The sequence below is a fragment of the Ictalurus furcatus genome, chromosome 1 (assembly GCF_023375685.1).
Source record: "Ictalurus furcatus strain D&B chromosome 1, Billie_1.0, whole genome shotgun sequence".
In the NCBI taxonomy this organism is placed as follows: domain Eukaryota; kingdom Metazoa; phylum Chordata; class Actinopteri; order Siluriformes; family Ictaluridae; genus Ictalurus; species Ictalurus furcatus.
In genome coordinates, this window is record NC_071255.1 from 37,109,997 (window position 1) to 37,132,496 (window position 22,500).

The window sequence follows — 22,500 nt, forward strand, 5'->3', positions numbered from 1 at the left end:
ACATGTTCCTCGTGTCGTGGTTTATGAGATTATATCTATAACTACGGCAGAATTCAAACTGAACTGCTGACACTATGCTGTGTTACGGTACATCTTGTCGTATCACATCATACTGCATCGTACTGCACGGACACGAGGTTAAATCATTTCATATCCAAGCGTTTCTGGGTCAGAACTAGCTTTTACATCCCCACAGATGGCTCTTTATGAATGTTTTTATAAATCACAATACACATCAGTTATTATATCAATTATAATGGGAGAAATCCGAGCAGAACTGTACCATAAATACGCACTTCTGTCTGCTGAGTATAAGAATATAATAGTGCTGACTACACACATGAATGTGTGCGTGTGTGTTTCAGCGTGTGTGTGTTTGTGTTTTACCTTGCCCTTGTCCGAGCTGAACTGGCGGAAGTGCAGGACTCCCTCCTTAGTAGCGTTAACAAAGACATCCGACAAAGAGTTTCTCCTGGAGCCAGAATCTTCTGAGGACCGATCCACAGCCTGCAACAACACCACCAAAACACATGTGTAATGTGGTGTCTGAAATGTGTGTGTGTGTGTGTGTGTGTGTATTTAAATATCAAGCATTTATACACCTGAACCAAAAATATCAGTAAGAGATTATATATCCAACGCACATCATCACCATTCTCTTCATCACCATTTCACCACTGCAAAACAATCTGCAGTTACCTGCGTTATAAATAATACACACACACACACACACACACACACACAATCATGGTCTCTTTACTCACCTTCCTAAGTCCACTCAGACCGATGTGCTTTATCAGTTTCCTGCACAGGGAGACATACAGTACATTATGAGTGACACAAATATTGTAGTGTGACACACGTCATCAGTGCACTCCTGTCATCAGGGCAATGCCACGCCTCCATCAGGCAATGCCACGCCTGTCATCAGGGCAATGCCACTCCTGTCATCAGGGCAATACCACGCCTGTCATCAGGGAAATGCCACGCCTGTCACTAGGGAAATGCCACGCCTGTCATCAGGGCAATACCACGCCTGTCATCAGGGAAATGCCACGCCTGTCACTAGGGAAATGCCACGCCTGTCATCAGGGCAATACCACGTCTGTCATCAGGGCAATACCACGCCTGTCATCAGGGCAATGCCACGCCTGTCATCAGGGCAATGCCACGCCTGTCACTAGGGAAATGCCATGCCTGTCATCAGGGCAATACCACGTCTGTCATCAGGGCAATGCCACGCCTGTCATCAGGGCAATACCACGCCTGTCATCAGGGCAATGCCAGTTCTGTCACTAGGGCAATGCCACGCCTGTCACTAGGGCAATGCCACTCCTGTCACTAGTAAAATCTTTCACACAAACAGTGTAATGTGAAACGTTTTACTGTGACTGCAACTCAGTTGTTTAAAATTCCATTTTTTCAAAAGCGTTATTCTACATTAAAGTTCTGTAACATTATTAGATGAGAGAAAAGGAAGGACACATAGCAGCTCATCAGAAACATCTGAAACTATTCCTGTGTAGTGATAGGGGTTGAAGGGTTTATTTAAGATGTATCATGTATTTCTCTTCTGCATGCGCTGCAGTGAGGAGTGTAAAACGTTATGTATGTGTATCTCTGTACCGCCACCTCGGAGTAAATGGATGCGATGTGATGAAACGATGAACCTACCCTCGTCCTTCTTCCCTGTAGTTGTCCAGTCCCTCGTCGTAGGACTTGGAGCGCTCGGTTTTAGTGCCGGATTCTGAATCCAGAACTGTGAACCGCAACGAGTCTGAGGACACACCCACCACACACACACACACACACACACACACACGTCACAACCTGCTCTTCAGGTAAACACTGACTGCTGCCTTGATGTGTTGTAATGTGTGTGTCACCTTGATCGTGAGAGAACTGGCGGTGAAGGATGGCGGAAGAGGAGGCGGGGCTTGGCGGAACAGCGGAGACGACGGTGCAAACACGGAACTGTGTGTCATCAAGGTCAGCACTGGGGCTGGACGGCTCGTCTGAGCAGAAATCGCAAGAATAGAAAGAAAAATAAAGATGTTTTTAACTTTCAGAGCTCAACGGACCACGTGTCCATGTTTACATCGAGAGAACGACCTAACAAGTCATCGTGGTTCGTAATAGTGTGGTCTTTCTTACCCTGCACCTGCTGGGTCAAACTTTAACCCCTTTACTGAGATTACCTTCCAGATGAGTACACGCAATGCTAACTTGCTAATGCTAACCTGTCCGGCAAATCTACTTCCTCCCAGGGATTTTTATTTTCATTCTGAACAGAAACTACATTTTTACATTTCCGCTTCTCTGTTTATAGGAAGTCCACAGAGACAAACAAACAAGTCAAACGCTGCATTCCACCAGAAACGTGTACGGTGGTGCTTGAAACTTTGTGAACCCTTTTATCATTTAAAATTTTTTTTTTTTTTATATTTCTGCATGTTTTTTTTCTTAATATTTTTCTTAATGCATTTTTTTTTTCAAAAGAGGCATTTTACTATTATAAAACCCCCACATTTTCTCAATAACATTTTAATAACAGTAACTTTATGAAGGTCCAGAGACATCTCAGAAACATTTAAATATGCAGCGACAATAGGTAACGTTACAATACGGAATATACATGTTTCCACCTGAGCAGCATAAAACCTCTTCTGTGTGTGTGTGTGTGTGTGTGTGTGTGTGTGCACATCTTTTATTTCCTGAATGATTTTCTCCTTCTTCGGGAAATCTGGATCATTTTCCTCAATAAATCACTGACCAAGTATAATATTTTTATCTTATTTATTTAATCGGCTTCTCTTTATCTATTTTTTGGAAAATCTGAAGCTATTTTAGCTCATATATATATGCAGATATGCAGATATATATATATATATATATATATATATATATATATATATATATATATATATATATATGTTAAAAAAAAAAAATCAAAAGGGTTCACAAACTTTCAAGCGCCCCTGTATAATCTACAATAGTATATTGTAATATTAATATATTAAACAATCATTCCGTCAATCAAACAGTACTACAGATTAAAATGCATGTTTGCGTCCCTAAACTTTCGGTTTCATGCATGTCCATGCGGTCTCCTTCATGCAGTGTCATAAAACTCCACTGCAAAGGAAATTACTTTCACCTTGATTATTTATTCATTTATTTATTTATTTAGTATTTTTAAAGTACGCAAAATATTAAAAGTATCCTAAGACCGAAGCCCTAAAATGATAACAGTCCCACTATTACAGACATTAAAGACAATTCCTTTCCACATCCACTCCTCTATATTATAACGTGATTTGACCTTAATGATTAAATATATAATAAATATTACATTTGTATTCGTTACTAACAGTTTAACACTAGATACAGATGACTCAGATTACTTAAATTATACACATATAAAGAAATATTCACGGAAGCGTAATTAACATTAGGAAGAAATCTATTTGTTTTGCCGAAGGGTTAGACGTCTACATGTGCGAGCTCGTGCTTGTGCGCGTGATTTTGCAGTAAAAGGAAGACTTTTTGCCTTTGTCCTAATTAACAGAGCGCATCCAGTGAAGAGGAAGTGATTAATTCCTGTGTTTGGCTCAGAGAAGCAGGCGCGTCATGGTGTTTGACGCCAGGCAGAGGGATGAAGGTGCACACGCGAGTCCTGACACGCCCTGAGGGTTATCACACTTCCATATCATCGCTGTGGAAATATGGAAATCCAGGCGTTTGACTGTAGAGCTAAGAGCTGCGTGTAATATCGGTTACATCACACCCTTAACCCGTGATGTCTGACTGCTGCAGTGACAAATGCATAAAGCAGACGCCCAGTGAACAGAGAATCAGAGGAATATCTGCTCGTCACATCCACACCGATTCTGTCCCACAGTAAATACTCAGTTTAAAGATACACGTCCACTTGCCCGAGTCATTTGAACACCCTTTCTTATTTCGGAAATACACCAAAGTTGCTGTAAAGCACTGCTGACAGTACTGGAGAACATCCTCTGCTCCCTTGAGCTCATGCAGAAATTTGTGTAGATACTTTGTGAAGGTCCAGTTGGATTAGATTGCGTGCTTGGATAAGTGACTAACACCGAGCCGAACTCTTTGTCAACTCTTTTTAAAGAAGAGTTGAATTCATTTTTTAAAGTCTAAGAATGTCTGGGAAGCGCTCGCATTTCTGGTCTCTTGGTTTCTGGTCCTGTAGCGAGGGTCTGAAGAGCTTCTTTCTGCTGCATAATTCAATTTAACCACTACTGTTTAATCAGAACTAATAATATTTGATGACAGTATGGATATTAAATCTTCATACCACCCTGAGCGGTCATGCGACTCCATGAGAAGTGGAGCTGTTTGTAACATCCGCATTGATTCTGTCCCAACTGACATCCTTCCAGTGCTCGTTATAATAGCCACAGCTTCCTGTTCTCAACTGTTTTCAACTGGCGTTTACATCCCATATACCGTCTGATCAGAGCTTCCTATTCCTCTTAACTCTGTCGCAATCACTGCTGATTGTTTGTTTTCTCCTGACTCTTGTGGGTTTGTCTGGTTCCTCATAGTCCTGCACTTTTTCCATTTTAACTTTACTTTTCTGGTTTGTGAGTGAGAATTATGTCACTACGTCGGAACCCGTGTTCTGGATTCTCTTTGGTGCAAAATGGACTATTATTACTGGAATAACCCAAATTCATATGATTCCTCTTGCTCCTGCATCTCAGTCTTACCAAGTATAACACTGGAATCTGAATTATGGAGGGTAGTGAGAGTGATGGTGTGTGATGGTGAGTGATGGTGAGTGATGGTGAGTGATGGTGTGTGATGGTGAGTGATGGTGAGTGATGGTGTGTGATGGTGAGTGATGGTGTGTGATGGTGAGTGATGGTGTGTGATGGTGTGTGATGGTGAGTGATGGTGAGTGATGGTGTGTGATGGTGTGTGATGGTGTGTGATGGTGAGTGATGGTGTGTGTTGGTGTGTGATGGTGAGTGATGGTGTGTGTTGGTGTGTGATGGTGTGTGATGGTGGGTGATGGTGAGTGATGGTGTGTGATGGTGTGTGATGGTGAGTGATGGTGTGTGATGGTGAGTGATGGTGTGTGTTGGTGATGGTGTGTGATGGTGGTATTGGTGTGTGATGGTGGTATTGGTGTGTGATGGTGTGTGATGGTGAGTGATGGTGTGTGATGGTGTGTAATGGTGGTATTGGTGTGTAATGGTGGTATTGGTGTGTGATGGTGTGTAATGGTGGTATTGGTGTATAATGGTGGTACTGGTGTGTGATGGTGTGTAATGGTGGTATTGGTGTGTGATGGTGTGTAATGGTGGTATTGGTGTGTGATGGTGTAATGATGGTATTGGTGTATAATGGTGGTATTGGTGTGTGATGGTGTAATGGTGGTATTGGTGTGTGATGGTGTGTAATGGTGGTATTGGTGTATAATGGTGGTACTGGTGTGTGATGGTGTGTAATGGTGGTATTGGTGTGTGATGGTGTAATGGTGGTATTGGTGTGTGATGGTGTGTAATGGTGGTATTGGTGTGTGATGGTGAGTGATGGTGTGTGATGGTGTGTAATGGTGGTATTGGTGTGTAATGGTGGTATTGGTGTGTGATGGTGTGTAATGGTGGTATTGGTGTATAATGGTGGTACTGGTGTGTGATGGTGTGTAATGGTGGTATTGGTGTGTGATGGTGTAATGGTGGTATTGGTGTGTGATGGTGTGTAATGGTGGTATTGGTGTGTGATGGTGTAATGATGGTATTGGTGTATAATGGTGGTACTGGTGTGTGATGGTGTAATGGTGGTATTGGTGTGTGATGGTGTGTAATGGTGGTATTGGTGTATAATGGTGGTATTGGTGTGTGATGGTGTGTAATGGTGGTATTGGTGTGTGATGGTGTAATGATGGTATTGGTGTATAATGGTGGTATTGGTGTGTGATGGTGTAATGGTGGTATTGGTGTATAATGGTGGTATTGGTGTGTGATGGTGTGTAATGGTGTTATTGGTGTGTGATGGTGTAATGGTGGTATTGGTGTGCACTAGAATAGAAGTGCTGCTATATTAGGTTCCCACTATGTGTTTGCACAGGCAGCTACATTTTTTTCATACCTTAAACACATTCTGCATTACGAAATCCACTCCAACATTTCCTGGAATGTGCTGCTGTTTTGTAATGCCAAACACCTACCACATGACTTGCTGGTCTCAGGTTTCCGTTTTAAAAGCATAAGAACTTTAGATAAGAACTTTAATATGTAAAAGTAATAATAGGACACTCTTTCCTGGCAGTCCAGGGCAACGTGTGATGCCCTTGATACTGCCATATGATCTGTTCTACATCCCAACACACCATACTATCATATGTTATCACTGTGATCTCGGGTGTTCAGTCAACATGCCATGCTTCATATGACTGAAATGCTGTTTAAGCTGAAATAACACCGAACATTCATGCCATCTTCTTAAATATAATTTGCATACAACTCGGTCCTGTAATGGAAAATGGAATCTGTCACTTCAATTCCAGCTACACTTGGGGTGTCGGGAGACGGAAATACCTCTAGAGGACTGTATCTCTAATCGTCGATGGATTTGTTACAGTAGTAACTATGCAAATACACTATTTACTATGAATAAGTGTAAAACCTAACCTAACAAATGAACAATGTTGATAATCAGTGCTGAATCTGCTGAGTCTCGTGCCTTTTTCAATAATATATGTATATATATAAGCAGTAATAGAGCAAATAAAATGTTAAAGAATCAATTAAAATCAAGAAAATAACTATTAATGTATAGCATTAACCATAATAACCATTACCACTCATTACAGCATTGCTGATACAATCTGACCAATCATAACTACTTTCAAATTAAAATACGGCTTACCAATGAAGGGGATGGAGTCGAGAGACTCGTGCAGTCGGCCAGATCCTAAGGGTTTGTATTCCTCTCCAAGCCGCTGTCTGTACCCATCTTGAACAGCATCGTTGGACCTCCAGCACTTTTGCGTTTTCGCGAGTTTCTCCACTCTACCTGCTCCATCGTTCACAGCCTGGATATAGGACGGGTGTCTGAGAGGTAAAGGACCTGACTTTTTTGTTTTCTCCCTCTTCACCACCACGACTGTGGCCTCTGCGCCTTCGAGACCTCCCGCAACTAAGCCATTAGTGGCTACTGAAGACCCATCCTGCTGTGTCCTGCTACTATCTTTGGAGTAGTCAGGGCAAGGAACGGAACCAACGGGCTCCTGATGGCTCTTGGTTTGCCGTCCGGGAGACGTGTGATTGGGCACAAGGCCAGTTCTTTGGTTTTTCGTGGTCGCTGAGGCTGTGGTGAGACCCATGTTTAAGGAAGCGAGAGCCTTGGCTACGTAGGAGTCATCCAAAACAGATGTCTGAAAGCGGAGCTGTGCCTTCGAAGCAGCAGTATTATCCAGACTCTGCACTCTGGAGCTCAGAATTGGATCTGTACCTTTAATTTTAGCATTTAGTCCTGGGAAACTGCCATAGGTCCTTTGAGTCTGTGCCACTTTGCCTAAGGAGAGTGACTGCCTGCAGCCTCTGGTCTCCTCTTCAGTGCAAATCCGTGCCTTCTCCTCCGTCTCTGTCCTTCCATAAACCCTTCTGTCCATCAGTGAGACCCTGCTCTCAGCCTGTCTGCCCAGGTAGTCGCAAGATCTTGCCCGTGGTTTGTATGTGCTCTTTGTGGATGAAGGGAGCGCATCTTGTGAAGCGCTTCGATGCCAATCCCTTGACGTTGCTCGTTCCTTTACTTCCAGTCTTTCCTGAGACACACTGCAAAGAGACTGGACCCCAGAATTTGCAGGACCTCTCTCGTGACAGGTGCTCCTCTGCCTTGGCTGGGATAAATTCATGCCCTCTGTACTTGCGTTTGCTTTATTAGCTTGGCTTGCTGCCCGCAGGCTGTCCAGTCTTTCCTGGATGGTCCTGCTGCCATAGGTATAGAGGCGCTTGTTGTCAATGTACTCCTTGTAGGTGGTGTAATTCCTCCAGTCGATGTTCTGATGCATTGGGGAGCAGGGAGATGACGCAATAGCTGGAGGAGAGGGCGTGAATGGGCTCATGGCATGTCTACTGGATGGAGTAGATGTGGAGTCAGGGTGAAAAGGAGTGTGTATAGGAATGTGTGTGGAGAATCCCGGTGATTCTGACGGTCCTTGTGGTGTGTAGTGCAACTTTGTCCCTCTAGCGAAAGAAGAACAAGGTGTGGTTTGGGATCTCGGACGGACCGAGGAGAGGTTTTCAAGGGACGAGGTACAAAGCGGTGTGTTTTTTGTCTCCTGCAACCTGTGGTTAGTGTTTGAGCCGTAAGGGCGAGGAGAACATTCCAGGGAATTGGAAACCTCCACTCCTGCCACACGCACGCTTTCATCATACACACAAGCAGCAGTCTGGAGTCTGGAGACCTGCGAGCCAGGAGGAGACGGAGACAATTGTGTCATATGGACTTCCACACAATGGCCCACATCAGAGCTTGGCTCTGCCCCCGGGGATAACACTCCATGAGCTCCTGAGGGAGCAGAAGGCTCATCGGTGTGCGTCATCCCTGACGTTTTAGGCTCTATCCGCGTGTAGCAGATAGATGGAGGTTCTGGGATGTTCTGCGCATTTCCACTATACGCTTCGTTCCCTTTCAGATATGCATCTTTGGAATAGGCCTAAAAATGAAGAAACAAGTACTTAAGTACTTACATGATTGTTAATTAAGTAAGGAATAAAACACAGTGTCTCATGCTGTTATATGATGCGATGAAGCAGAGTTACTGCACCCTCTACCCTGAACTGTGCAATATTCCATTCTTCACTTATCTGTATATAAACGAGGTGAATATATACATCCGTACATATTCATATTCTTATTCATCTGTACGTACATTCAGGTGTTCATTGTGTACATGTTATTGTTATTCTTATTTTTCTACTCCTGTTATATATTTTTCCTTTAGACATTTGTTCCAATTCTATTCTTATTTAAAGAGTATCCTTTCTTATCTGTGTCGTGTGTTATTGAGCGGCTGTGACGTGAGAATTTCCCCAGTGTGGGATCGCTCAAGTTTATCTTATCTTACTGTTACCATGCTGACGTTATCACCCTGAGAGCTTTAACCATGACAGAAGCATGTGACAAGAAACGGGACCGAAAACTAAATCCAGCGACACTTTGGAGTAATTTTGAGGGTAATACTTACACGCCCTTGGCTATGGGGAAATAGAAGCACACACATATGAAGAACACTCCAGAGCACAGCGGCGTCCACCAGCCAAATCAAACACTACTACCACCATAGCACTCATCACGCCGGTGAAAATAACGAGCTAAAATCCATTCTGCTCCCGATTCTCCGTATATTAGAGCAGTAACGTACTACTGTAGCAGAGCGCTGAAGTCCGTCTGTCTGAAGCCGCGTCGTCTCCGTAAGTGTGTATGAAACGCTCGCTCGGGCAGAAGTGAAAGCGAGTGAGTTATGTTTTGGACTTTTGCCATGGCAAATTTACCTGTGGTGTCAAATTACCTCAGAATGCCTTCTTCCTCTCTCTCTCTCTCTCCCTCTCCCTCTCTCTCTCTCCCCGCCCTCTGTGTGTTAATTAGCAACCTTACTAGAGCACTTACCAGCTAATAAAACTACCAATAACCATAAAACATGTCGAACAATTCTGTCTTAATACATAAATAATCTATCATCTCTCCCTGTTTCTTTCCCTCTATCTCCGCCCCTCTCTGTTCATATCCCTCTTTTCATTTCTCTATTTCAACCTCTTCAGTCTCGAACAGCAGTTCCTATACGAGTTGGGGAGAGCTATAATGTAGAGGGAGAGAGCTGCCTTCATTCAGCGTAGAAAACAAGGGCGTGGATGTAAAGTCGGCAGAGAAAAAGACACACGCGCGTGGGAAAAGTGGTTAGAGATGTGTAAGAGAAAAGCAGATGGAACAGATGAGGAGCTGAGATCCTGCTTACCAGAGCGGTGATGTCCCGGGAGAACTGTGGGCCGAAAGACGGAAGGCAGAAAAGAAAGGAAGCGGTGAGAAATGAGAGGAGGGAAAAAAAGATCAACTAGATCTAGAACGGCCACTAATGCAGGACAAAAGCAGGCTATACATACACACCATTGTGTGTGAGAGTGTGTGTACACTATATATTGTGTGTGTGTGTGTGTGTGTGTGTGTGTGAGAGAGAGAGAGCGAGATTCAAAAGGAACCCACCAACTGCAAAATGTCTTCATCTTTAGGCATCACACAGAGCTCCAGAGACACGTCACTGCAAGCAGGGAACAGAAACACAACCCTCTTTTACTGATATAACTCATGTATAACACGTATTACAGTTTGTCCTGAAGAACATGTACCCACCCACACACACACACACACACACACACACACACGGTAAAGTGCTGGGAGCAATTTCATCTGAATTTCTAAATGGGATGAAGAAATGCTCAGAGGAAATGAAGATGAGATAAGGTGAGGCTAAAGAGGGCACGCTTTCCATTTAACTGGAGATCAGAATTGATGTCTGAAAAACAAAGGATTCATTCAAAACAAATCCAACACCTCCACAAACTCCAGAGCCGTATCTCCCTGCAGTTCTCACTTGGTTTCCCACTGAAGATAAGCAGCGTTGAGTCAGACCTGGATGGGAGAACTGCGGGGGAAAACTAAGGTTGCTGGTAGTGGTATTAGTGAGACCAGCAGGGGGCGCTCACCCTGTGTTCTGTGTGGAGTTCTAATGCCCCAGTACAGTGCCGGGGACACTATACTGTAAAAACAGCACTGTCTTTCGGATGAGACGTTAAACCGAGGTCCTGACTCTCTGTGGTCGTTAAAATTCCCCGGACACTTATGGTAAAGAGTAGGGGTGTAACCCCGGGGTCCTGGTGAAATTCCCTCATTGACCATTCTCTATCTTCCCCTAATAATCTCCATCTCTGAATGGGCTACATCACCTTCTCCTCTCCACTAACAGCTGGTGTGTGGTGGGAGTTCTGGAGCACTATGGCTGCCGTCACATCATCCAGGTGGAGGATACACACTAGTGGTGGTTGAGGAGATCCCTCCCCCCAGTACTACGTAAAACGCTATATAAATGTAGCTGTAACTAACAAACAATAGGGAACAGGGACGGAGAGAGAGATACAGAAACAGAAAAGTAAAATGGTGCTTTACCTGTCCTGTATGAGAGCGATGACTTGTGAATATGTTTTGCCGATGATGCTCTCACCGTTCACCTTCACTATACGATCACCTGAGAACCGAAAACACACGAGAACACCAGCAGCACTTTTACTATTTAAATACGTGTAAAACTTTCCATAAAAATATAACCTGACAGTTTTAGCATTTATCCAACTATTTATTTCACATTATACAAGCTCGGGCCAAAATTTCTCATGCACAAGGATTCGTTTTTGCCTATAGTTTATCATTTGGGGCCCAAGCTGATTCTTGCGATGACTCACTTATTGCCCATGATGACTCATGATGTATCACTTGGCCCATGATGAATCACGCAGTGCCCGTAATAAATTATATGATGCCATATTTAATTACTCTGTACATATGACGAATCATTTGGTGCCAATAATGAATCAATCGATTGACTTTGTGCCCATAATGAACCACTTGGGTTACTTGATGCTGACAATGAATCAATTATTGACCAATATGAATCAGTGTCATGATGAAGCACACAGTGTTGCTAATCAATTATTTAATGCAGATAATAAATCACTGTGTACACATGACAAATCATTTGGTGCCCACAATGAATCAATCTGATTCGGCTCACTTGTTGCCCAGAAATGACTCACTAGTTGCCCAGAAATGACTCACTCGTTGCCCAAAAACGACTCACTCGTTGCCCAGAATAATTTACTTTAAATGACACTTTTAATGATTAACCTGAGACCCAAGAAAAACCTACTGGGGCCCATAAACAATCTCTTGCCATCCAAAATCAATCACTGGTGCTTGTAATCAGTAATCTGGTATGTATAATGACTAATACACTGTTAAAGCAGAGGACTGTTTTCCTATATGTCTGACCTGCACCTTAAAGCACAACCACATGTGGTGCTCACAGAAACAGCGATGGAGAGAAATCATGGCCTCGGTACCTGTGCAGAGTCCAGCTTGGTGGGCGGAGCCTCCCTCCTTCACCTGCTTCACAAAGATAGTGTCCATTGGCTCAAGACGACACCGCGGTCTCCCTGAGAAAAAAATAAATAAAAATAGAGAAAAGACAAAATGTTATTCTGCATTCACAGGACAAAAAAGTCTACTACACTACAGATGTTTTACTGAATCAGGTATCAAACACTAATGCAATGTTTTTGTTTAAAAATAGAACTCAAATGACCATAAACCAATTCATCTCTGTAATGTTTTTAATAAAAATATCTGTCTCAAAGCAGCTTTGGAGATTCCCAGATCCAGTTTTTCACAAGCTAACTTTGAAACGCAGCAGATGTGTGCATGGCAAATATCAGCGTAGAGCAGTTTACAGGGAGAAAATATGATGGCTAAGCAAAAGCATGACTTACAAACACACACACACACACACACACACACACACACACTCACCATATGCTCTCCACGGTGTAATCAATCATTATGTCTTATAGTGTTACGCAATGCTGTGTAATTAACATTTCATTACAAATATTTTCTTTAGGAATAAATCCATTTTTGTTATTTTGTTATAGTGGTACGTTAGCAAAGGCAAAAACAAATACTGCAACAAGCTGCATGGTCCAAGCACCGTTGACAAATAGTGCTTCCAGTAGCCAGTTCCTTCCAAATCACATTCGAATTAGCATAACGATTCAGTATACCAAATTTGAGCTCAATTAGACATACGGTTCCTGAGAAACAGCTATTTGAACTTAACCCCACCCCCTATGAATGACCACAGCTTCTCTAAAGATGCAAGATAATTGAAATATTCAAAATGCTAAATGGATTTTGCTTGCTTTGTTTACGAGGCAAATCATTTTTGGTGTACGGAATCATTTGATACCCATGATGAATCATTTGGCACCCATGATGAATCATTTGGTACCATAATGAATCATTTGATACCCCTGATGAATCATTTGGCACCCATGATGAATCATTTGGTACCATAACAACTCATATGATACCCATAATGAATCATTTGGCACTGATGATGAATCATTTGGTACCATAATGAATCATTTGATAGTCATAATGAATCACATGGTTCACATATTGCCCATGATGAATCACTTTGTACCTATAATAAATCAGTTGCTGCCCATCAATGGGTGTGAGGAATTGACTCTAAAGCTTTGGGGTTGAGTCTTAATTTTCAGTGCCTTGCACCAGGAAATCAGGGACTCACTCCTGTGATTTAAACCAACAGCAGGATGTAAACTTGATGACATATATTTATTGTCATGCCACAGCAAACCAGTGACTACATTTCCCATCCAGCACAGCGGCCTATAAACATGGCCACCGTGGACTACATTTCCCACATACACACACACACAAACACACACACACACACACACACACACACACACATTCACCTTCTTCAGAATACTAATCACACACACCTGTTTCCAATCTCACGCCTACTCACACCACAGTATATAAGAAACTGTCCAAACAGTATGACTTTGCGTAGTACTTTACATAGTAACAGTTTCCTGTTCGTAGTCACCCAGGTGTACTTTTTTTTTTTTAAATATCAGTGGGAATATACTTCAAATATATTTGTCAAATATATTTTTTGGATAAGCCTGTGTTGTGTGTGTAATTGTTTGATATCCATGAGAGCAGAGTATTTTTTTTTTTTTTTTTTTTTACAAAAGATCGAAAGGTTAAACAATAAAGACAATATTTTCACAGCCTCCTTTGCTCATATTTACCAAGGGTGCCAATATTTCTGGAGGCCGCTGTATTTTTGTTTAAACGAATATACTGTGTGCCTAGCATATAAAATGTGTGATATACAGATTTAAAGAGGGTGGTAAAACTGGTTAACCATAATAGCATCATTGCAGCGGAGAAGATTCATGGTCTTCTTGGAGCAGGACCTCAGACATACTCACCACTCTGTGTAATGTATGTACAGGCAAACTGGATTACTATTGACTCGAACAGACCGTCCAAAGTAGAGTCTGTCTCTGATGTGTGATTTATCTGGTGGAGTGGTGCTGATGATAAGCATGTAGAAGGATGTGGAGAAGGGTACGAGGCAGTGTGGTCTGTAAGTCTCAGTGAGAACGTATCAGATGTCATTACATTTCCATCACACATGCAGCGGATTTCAGCTCCGGCTCAATAACACACTTCCACATCACGTTACATCTGAATTCCAGCCTCGTAACATCATTATTTTCCAGAGGGTGGAGTTTTAGTAGTTCCTTTTCCCATTGATGCTTAATGACAACAAGCTTGTTTTCATTTTACTGCTGAAATGGGCCGTTTTGCCATTTTTATATAACGTGACCAGCAGAGGGCGGGGTGACACATTCTTACACATGTGAGAATGTGTGTGTGTGTGTGTGTGTGTGTGTGTGTGTGTGTGTGTGTGGTCATGTATTTAGAGCTTTGTGAGGACTGAAATGGATTCAAATGTCCTCATATTGATAGTATAGTGTCAAATGTCTTCACAATCACCTAATCCTACCTAAATACGCTTAGGTACTGAGGACAATGTCATTAGTAACTGTAATAATTTCATTTAATAATATGATGACAGTTCTTATTCCACTTGCAGAAGCTCAGTAAACGCTCTTGAGTGTAGGTTATTTACTCTCCCTTGGGTTGTGTAAAACTTTGTTGCCGTGGTAACTAACAGGTTAAGATTCCGTGCTCGTGACTGGAATGTCGTGACTTTAGATCCCAGGACTGCTGAAGTGATGGATCATTATTCAGGATCCTTAACCCTCAACTGCTCAGACTAATACTTGCATAAAAGGGTCAGATAAAAGCATTTGGAAATGGAAATGAATTTGAATGAATATACATCCAATTCTTTAACAAACTGGGATCACGGGGTGTAAAAAGTTATTCTCGTATCTTTAATTAAACGTTCACTGTTGTACTACATGGTAGTTTTAAAGACATTTTATACTCATTTGTTCCTAAGCTCTGAGATCTCTGATTCCATAAACTCAATCTACAGCTCTGGTTCCCGAATCTTAAACTACAGCTCTGGTTCCCCAACCTCAATCTACAGCTCTGGTTCCCCAACCTCAATCTACAGCTCTGGTTCCTCAACCTCAATCTACAGCTCTGGTTCCTCAACCCCAATCTACAGCTCTGGTTCCCGAATCTCAATCTACAGCTCTGGTTCCCGAATCTCAATCTACAGCTCTGGTTCCCCAACCTCAATCTACAGCTCTGGTTCCCCAACCTCAATCTACAGCTCTGGTTTATCAACCTCACACTGCAGCTCTGGTTCCCCAACCTCAATCTACAGCTCTGGTTCCCCAACCTCAATCTACAGCTCTGGTTTATCAACCTCACACTGCAGCTCTGGTTCCCCAACCTCAATCTACAGCTCTGGTTTATCAACCTCACACTGCAGCTCTGGTTCCCCAACCTCAATCTACAGCTCTGGTTTATCAACCTCACACTGCAGCTCTGGTTCCCCAACCTCAATCTACAGCTCTGGTTCCCCAACCTCAATCTACAGCTCTGGTTTATCAACCTCACACTGCAGCTCTGGTTCCCCAACCTCAATCTACAGCTCTGGTTTATCAACCTCACACTGCAGCTCTGGTTCCCCAACCTCAATCTACAGCTCTGGTTCCCCAACCTCAATCTACAGCTCTGGTTCCTCAACCTCAAGCTACAGCTCTGGTTCCCCAACCTCACACTGCAGCTCTGGTTCCTCAACCTTAATCTGCAGCTCTGGTTTATCAACCTCACACTGCAGCTCTGACATCAAACTCAGAGCTCACTATAGTCTTAACGCAGAAAGAAACTCTCCTCACTCCATCTCTGTCAGACTGTCAGAGTGCCAGAGTGTCAGACAGGGAGACTCTTGGGGTCAGATGGTGTATTGAACACCATGAATCATCCATCATGGATAAATGTGTTATAGTGTGACGTCGGCACACTGATGATCTGGATGGACCCTGGCTGTCCCTCTTCTCTGTCTCTCCCTCACACACAGACACACAGATCTCTGCTTAGCACAGCTGGTGGAGCTATGTTGGGTTTGGTCCTCCTGTTAGCGCCTAGTGCTGGATTATGTTATTCTGCAGGGACTGGGAGGACGCCCATATTCCTCAGCAGCCAGACAATTACACAACACAGATGAATTCCCTCTCTCTCTCTCTCTCTCTCTCAGTTCTTCTCATATTGAATTCTTGCTCCTCCCTCTTTGTTTTATCCATCATCTCTATACTTCTTTTTCTCTTCCTTTTACAAAACAATTTGAGAAGAGGTGGAGACACTTTCTGAAACGGTCCAATACTCGGTGAGAAAGTCTTTGTTATTTTGGAGGTCATCCGGGTTACACCATCCAAAGCGTCCGTTCACCTCATAAACATGGCTGTGCTGTTCTCATCCAGCTAGTTGCCTGGTAACCGCCAATTCCTGCCATACCCAGTGAGCTGCTTTCACTGTTTAAAGCAATAGGTCTCATAAAATTTGTAATGACGCTGGGCATATGAGTATGTAACTGCAACGAACGCCTCCCATCAATCGCATCAAAAATACTGCAGTGTGTGCGACCTGGTGCTGAAATCACCAGCCTTTACATGCCTGTGATTCTGCCCTGATTCCTGACCATCCCTGGGGGGATGTGAGGGCTGGAATGTGTGTGTGTGTGTGTGTGTGTGTGCGTATGAGCTGTGCAGTGATGGTGAGAGCAGACTCAGGGCGGGGCAAAGGAGTCTTTGGGTTTAACAGGGTCATTAAGAATCATGAGGAATTCCAGTGTATTGCTCTGTCCAATAAGAGTCCGGTTAAACAATCATCCACCGGGACACCGCCCAAACGACCACAGAGAAAAGAAAGTAGAGCTTCATATTTAAACAGAAACATCAGACCAATAAATAGGAGGTATTTTCTGGAAATCTTCATCTTAATCATCACCATCATCACCACCATCATCATCATAATCATCACCATCATCACCACTATCTTCATCATCACCACCACCACCACCATCAGCATCATCATCTTCTTCCTGCCCAACACCCCCCTCATCACAATCATCTTCATCATCATCTTCCTGCCCAACACCCCCCTCATCATCATCATCATCATCATCACCTTAATGCCCAACACCCCCCTCATCACAATCATCTTCATCATCATCTTCCTGCCCAACACCCCCCTCATCATCATCACCATCATCATCATCATCTTAATGCCCAACACCCCCCTCATCACAATCATCTTCATCATCATCTTCCTGCCCAACACCCCCTCATCACAATCATCTTCATCATCATCTTAATGCCCAACACCCCCCTCATCACAATCATCTTCATCATCATCTTCCTGCCCAACACCCCCCTCATCATCATCATCATCATCATCATCATCTTAATGCCCAACACCCCCCTCATCACAATCATCTTCATCATCATCTTCCTGCCCAACACCCCCTCATCACAATCATCTTCATCATCATCTTAATGCCCAACACCCCCCTCATCACAATCATCTTCATCATCATCTTCCTGCCCAACACCCCCTCATCACAATCATCTTCATCATCATCTTAATGCCCAACACCCCCCTCATCACAATCATCTTCATCATCATCTTCCTGCCCAACACCCCCCTCATCATCATCATCATCATCATCACCTTAATGCCCAACACCCCCCTCATCACAATCATCTTCATCATCATCTTCCTGCCCAACACCCCCCTCATCACAATCATCTTCATCATCATCATCTTAATGCCCAACACCCCCCTCATCACAATCATCTTCATCATCATCTTCCTGCCCAACACCCCCTCATCACAATCATCTTCATCATCATCTTAATGCCCAACACCCCCCTCATCACAATCATCTTCATCATCATCTTCCTGCCCAACACCCCCCTCATCATCATCATCATCATCATCATCATCTTAATGCCCAACACCCCCCTCATCACAATCATCTTCATCATCATCTTCCTGCCCAACACCCCCTCATCACAATCATCTTCATCATCATCTTAATGCCCAACACCCCCCTCATCACAATCATCTTCATCATCATCTTCCTGCCCAACACCCCCTCATCACAATCATCTTCATCATCATCTTCCTGCCCAACACCCCCCTCATCATCATCATCATCATCATCACCTTAATGCCCAACACCCCCCTCATCACAATCATCTTCATCATCATCTTCCTGCCCAACACCCCCCTCATCATCATCACCATCATCATCATCATCTTAATGCCCAACACCCCCTCATCACAATCATCTTCATCATCATCTTCCTGCCCAACACCCCCTCATCACAATCATCTTCATCATCATCTTAATGCCCAACACCCCCCTCATCACAATCATCTTCATCATCATCTTCCTGCCCAACACCCCCTCATCACAATCATCTTCATCATCATCTTCCTGCCCAACACCCCCCTCATCACAATCATCTTCATCATCATCATCTTAATGCCCAACACCCCCCTCATCACAATCATCTTCATCATCATCTTCCTGCCCAACACCCCCTCATCACAATCATCTTCATCATCATCTTAATGCCCAACACCCCCTCATCACAATCATCTTCATCATCATCTTAATGCCCAACACCCCCCTCATCACAATCATCTTCATCATCATCTTCCTGCCCAACACCCCCCTCATCATCATCATCATCATCATCATCATCTTAATGCCCAACACCCCCCTCATCACAATCATCTTCATCATCATCTTCCTGCCCAACACCCCCTCATCACAATCATCTTCATCATCATCTTAATGCCCAACACCCCCCTCATCACAATCATCTTCATCATCATCTTCCTGCCCAACACCCCCTCATCACAATCATCTTCATCATCATCTTCCTGCCCAACACCCCCCTCATCATCATCATCATCATCATCACCTTAATGCCCAACACCCCCCTCATCACAATCATCTTCATCATCATCTTCCTGCCCAACACCCCCCTCATCATCATCACCATCATCATCATCATCTTAATGCCCAACACCCCCTCATCACAATCATCTTCATCATCATCTTCCTGCCCAACACCCCCCTCATCACAATCATCTTCATCATCATCTTAATGCCCAACACCCCCCTCATCACAATCATCTTCATCATCATCTTCCTGCCCAACACCCCCTCATCACAATCATCTTCATCATCATCTTAATGCCCAACACCCCCCTCATCACAATCATCTTCATCATCATCTTCCTGCCCAACACCCCCTCATCACAATCATCTTCATCATCATCTTCCTGCCCAACACCCCCCTCATCACAATCATCTTCATCATCATCATCTTAATGCCCAACACCCCCCTCATCACAATCATCTTCATCATCATCTTCCTGCCCAACACCCCCTCATCACAATCATCTTCATCATCATCTTAATGCCCAACACCCCCCTCATCACAATCATCTTCATCATCATCTTCCTGCCCAACACCCCCCTCATCATCATCATCATCATCATCATCATCTTCCTGCCCAACACCCCCCTCATCACAATCATCTTCATCATCATCTTCCTGCCCAACACCCCCCTCATCATCATCATCATCATCATCTTCCTGCCCAACACCCCCCTCATCACAATCATCTTCATCATCATCTTCCTGCCCAACACCCCCCTCATCACTATCATCATCATCATCATCTTCCTGCCCAACACCCCCCTCATCACAATCATCTTCATCATCATCTTCCTGCCCAACACCCCCCTCATCATCATCATCATCATCATCTTCCTGCCCAACACCCCCCTCATCATCATCATCATCATCATCACCTTAATGCCCAACACCCCCTCATCACAATCATCATCTTCCTGCTCAACTCCCCCTCATCATCCTCACCTTCTTCTCCTCTACATCTTTATTACCTCCATAACAACTTCACCCTCATCCCTACCATGTCTTGTCATCATCCTCATCATCTTCATAATCCTCACCCTCCACATTCCCAACATTATTCCCAATATCATCTTTATCATCATCATTGCTATCATCACCGTCATCCTCACCATCCCCTTCATAATCCCCCCTTCTGCACCATCCCCTTCATGTTCACCACCACCATCATCACAACCATCACCATCATCATCCTGCCCAACACCCCTCTAATCCTCAGAAACTTCACCCTCATCCCTACCATGCCTTACCATCATCCTCACCCTCCACATTCCCAACATTATTCCCAATATCATCTTTACCATCATCATTGCTATCATCACCATCATCCGCACCATCCCCTTCATCTTCACCACCACCATAATCATCATCATCATCATCATCACCCTTTATTTAACCCTCAGCATATTCACCAGCATTAACACCATGACCAATGCCATCACCACCACCTTCACCTTCTTCTCCTTGCCAACTTTATCTTCTCAATTACCAGCAACACAAAGAGTGGAATGTTCTAGCAGAGAATGTTCTCCTACTGGTTCCAGGTCAGGCCAATAAAACAGTCTGTATAAACATTTGATCCTAATCGTGAGTGGATTTCATTGTACCTGTTTATGTTTTATTTCCATCTTTTATCTTTTATGTGTGTCTCTTCAGTACTCTGGCATGGTGGCCTGCAATTCACTTCCCGATACCATCCATTTAACGAATAAATAAACAGCCGCAAATGAGGGGAATAAACTACAAAGAGGGAGACAACCGATATGGATGATGAGAGGACGATGAGAAGATAGTAGCAGTGAGGAAAACAGTTCCTTAGTGCGTTGCCTAAATTGTGTGTGTGTGTGTGTGTGTGTGTGTTAGTGTGTGTGTTGAGTGTTTAATTGAACCGTGCTGTTGATTTATATCAGCTCTACACTGGCTGGGGTCACAGAGACCCGAAGGAGCTTTAAAGCTGCAGGACGTTAAGGGATTTTAGCTGAATAACACACACACACACACACACACACACACACACACACACACACACACGATCTCCAGCCGTTCTTAAAACAGCTATTCATATTCTTCTATCAACCTCAATATAGCACTCTCTCATTCATTATTCAGGCTGTAGCTGTGCTGTAAATACACACTTCAACCAGTCGATGAACACATCTGATTGGTGCGTATGCTACAGTGTGTGTGTGTGTGTGTGTGTGTGTGTGTGTGTGTGTGTGTGTGTGTGTTTGCTGCCAATCACCACCTCACATCAATCAGGAACCTATTTTAATTCCTTCAGTTATTAAAAAGATGAATTTTATGCAAGACTGCACTCTTCTCTAATAGAAACCCAGTGCAGTGTGTTAAGAGAAGAGAAGTGAGGATGAAAACACGCGACACACAGGGGGCTGTAATAACTATGTAAGTATACAGCAAGAGTTAGTCATTTTTAATTCAAAATACTTTTTGAGATAAAGCTGCTGGGCTAAAATTCCTAGGGTTAGTTCTTGAACCTGAAGTTCTTGGGATTTTTCTATGACTTTGTGTGTCTTCAGTAGAGTTAGAGACCGTATTACATTCTGGTAATAAAAAAATATTAAAAATGTACTCTTTTTTTACGGCATTTGGCAGACGCCCTTATCCAGAGCGACATAAATTTATCTCATGTATACAGCTGAGCAGATGAGGATTAAAGGCCTTGCCAAAGGACCCAGCAGTGGCAGCTTGGTGGTGCTGGGATTTTTGAACTCATGACCTTCTGATCAGAAGTCCAATGTCTTAGCCACCACTGAGCCGCCACTGAGCCGCCACTGAGCTGCCACTGAGCTGCCACTGAGCTGCCACTGAGCTGCCACTGAGCCGCCACTGAGCCGCCACTGAGCCGCCACTGAGCCGCCACATTTCCTGGGATTAAATTATTGGGTTAAATTTCCTGACCCTACATTCAATTCAATTCAATTCAATTTTATTTGTTTGGCACTTTTAACAATGGGCATTGTCACAAAGCAGCTTCACAGAAATAAAAAAAATTCAGGATATCAATAAAAAAAATTATACATGTTTGGGATAAAGTTCCGGGGCTAAATTTTGGGTTAACATTCCTGGGTAGAAAATCTTGGGCTAAAATTCCAGGGCTTTAATTCTTGGCTTAATGTTATTCAGCTAAAGTTCATGGTTCTAACCTTTGCCAGGGCTTTAACTCTCGAGGTAATGTTCCTGGGCATAAATGTTTGGGTTGAAGTTCAAGGGCTAAGGTTCTCTTTGGGCTAAGGTTCCTGTACTTTAACTCTTGGGTTAACATCACTGGGGAAATGTTCCTGGGTTTAAGTTCCTGGGCTTCAATTCTACAGATAAATACTATAGGTTTAATTCTAGGGCTAAAATTCCTGGG

The 22,500-nt window shown here is 43.4% G+C and overlaps 1 protein-coding gene across 1 annotated transcript in view; it reads right to left on the reverse strand.

Moving 5' to 3' along the window:
- The window catches only part of LOC128611390 (rho GTPase-activating protein 21), a 105,573-nt gene that overhangs the window by 22,725 nt on the left and 60,348 nt on the right, over positions 1–22,500 (reverse strand). Inside the window, exons 5-12 of the mRNA XM_053630891.1 lie at positions 12,156–12,248; positions 11,206–11,284; positions 10,246–10,300; positions 6,910–8,701; positions 1,887–2,015; positions 1,675–1,777; positions 765–804; positions 388–507 (exon numbers count right to left, since the gene is read on the reverse strand). Of these exons, the coding sequence (XP_053486866.1) occupies positions 388–507; positions 765–804; positions 1,675–1,777; positions 1,887–2,015; positions 6,910–8,701; positions 10,246–10,300; positions 11,206–11,284; positions 12,156–12,248 (2,411 nt within the window). The remainder of the gene's footprint in view (positions 1–387; positions 508–764; positions 805–1,674; positions 1,778–1,886; positions 2,016–6,909; positions 8,702–10,245; positions 10,301–11,205; positions 11,285–12,155; positions 12,249–22,500) is intronic.